Below are 1920 nucleotides of genomic sequence, written 5' to 3'. Positions count from 1 at the left end.
ATGGTGCACCCCGCCACAGCTCCCAAAGGTGCCCCTCAAGCCTTCGACTTCATCGTCGTCGGAGGTGGCACCGCCGGCTGTGTTGTTGCTGGCCGTCTAGCCGAGAACCCCAAGGTCTCGGTACTCGTGATCGAAGCTGGTATCAAGTACGTCGCGGGCTCTGTCTCTATGTCGAACAGTGCGAAGCTGACTTGACGTAGTAACACAAGCGAAATCCCCGAGATATCCACCCCAGCTCGTGCCTTTGAGCTACGAGGCAGTCAGTATGACTGGCAATACAAGACCACCCTGATCGACCGACCGGACTACACCCGAGTCGAGAAGCCCAACACGCGTGGGAAGATGCTCGGCGGCAGCAGCGGTGGCAACTACTACACCTGGGTCCGCGGCAGTGCGGCCACCTTCGACGACTGGGCCGAATACGGCACCGACGAGTGGAATTGGGAGAACACCAAAGCATACTTCAACAAGTCAACCACGTACCACGACGACGACAACCTCTATCCCACCGACCTGGCCAAGATCGGCAACCAGGGCGGACCCCTGCACATCTCGCACTCCGACCTGGTCCCGGAGCTCAAGCCGTTCCGTGACGCCCTCGAGAAGGCCTGGGTCAGCAAGGGCCAGGAGCTGACGACCGACGTCTACAGCGGCACGCAGAAGGGCCTGTTCAAGTGCGTCAACTCCATCTACAAGGGCACCCGATCGACGGCGGCCGTCTTCCTCGAGGGCAAGGACAACATCACCCTCATGTCCTCGACCATATCGAAGAAGATTGTCTTCGAGGGCACCAAGGCCGTGGGCATTACGGTGATTGGGCCCGACGGCCAGGACTACACCTTCCGGGCCAAGTACGAGGTCATCGTCTCGGAGGGCGTGTTCGAGTCCCCCAAGCTGCTGATGCTGTCGGGGATCGGTCCCAAGGAACACCTCGAGTCCAAGGGCATCAAGACCCTCGTCGACTCGCCCCACGTGGGCCAGAACCTCCTGGACCACCCCATCCTGTCCCATGTCTTCAAGCTCAAGGACGGCTACGGCCTGGACAGCCATCTCCTGCGCGCCGGACCCCAGAAGGACGGCGCCGTCGCGGCGTACCGCAAGAACCGCACCGGCCCGTACAGCAGCGGCCTGCTCGAACTGGTCGCCTTTCCCCGCGCCGACGAATGGTTCGAAACCTCCAAGGAGTACCGCGAGTACAAGGCCAAGAACGGCGGCGTCGACCCCTTCGGACCTGGTGGGCAGCCACACTTTGAGGTTGACTTTGTGGTAAGTACCGTTCACACACACACACACACACTCTCTCTCTCTCTCTCTCGTCTCCAGATAAAGCACCTCCCCTTTTTGTTTCCTTAGACTGACACCGTATCCGCACAGCCCATGTTCTGCGACGCTTTCCAGTGGCACTTCCCGACCCCTCCCTCGGGCGACTACCTGACGGTGATCGTGGACTTGATGCGGCCGCTGTCGCGCAACGGGGAGGTCAAGCTGAACTCGACGGACCCGACAGAGCAGCCGTACGTCAACATCAACTTCTTCTCGCACGACCTGGACCTGGTGGCGCTGCGCGAGGGCGTGCGCATGATCGACGACATCGTCATGAACGGCGAGGGCCTCAAGGACCTCATCGAGGGCGACTACCCGTGGCCGCTGCCGCGCAACTCGGACGAGGCCATGATTCGCCAGATCCTCGAGCGCTCTCAGACCGGCTTCCACCCGTGTGGCACCGCGCGTCTGGGCAAGGACATCAAACAGGGCGTCGTCAACCCCAAGCTGCAGGTCTACGGCACCAGCGCCCTGCGCGTCATCGACGCCTCCATCTTCCCCGTCATCCCGGACTGCCGTATCCAGAACGACGTCTACATGGTCGCCGAGAAGGGCGCGGACCTCATCAAGGCCGAGTACCCGAGCCTCTACAAATGA

At 61.6% G+C, this 1920-nt stretch overlaps 1 protein-coding gene across 1 annotated transcript; it reads left to right on the top strand.

Annotated features, from left to right (window-relative positions):
• On the top strand, nucleotides 1-1920 carry AYL99_09055 (hypothetical protein; the record flags this gene model as incomplete). The annotated part of the gene is made up of 3 exons (XM_018840563.1): nucleotides 1-146; nucleotides 201-1266; nucleotides 1375-1920. 3 exons carry the CDS (start codon nucleotides 1-3, stop codon nucleotides 1918-1920), a joined length of 1758 nt encoding a protein of 585 aa, XP_018690310.1.

The sequence above is a fragment of the Fonsecaea erecta genome, assembly GCF_001651985.1.
Source record: "Fonsecaea erecta strain CBS 125763 chromosome Unknown Scaff8, whole genome shotgun sequence".
Taxonomy (NCBI): Eukaryota; Fungi; Ascomycota; class Eurotiomycetes; order Chaetothyriales; family Herpotrichiellaceae; genus Fonsecaea; species Fonsecaea erecta.
The sequence above is the reverse complement of the archived record's forward strand: the minus strand, read 5'-3'. Positions and strand labels throughout refer to the sequence as shown.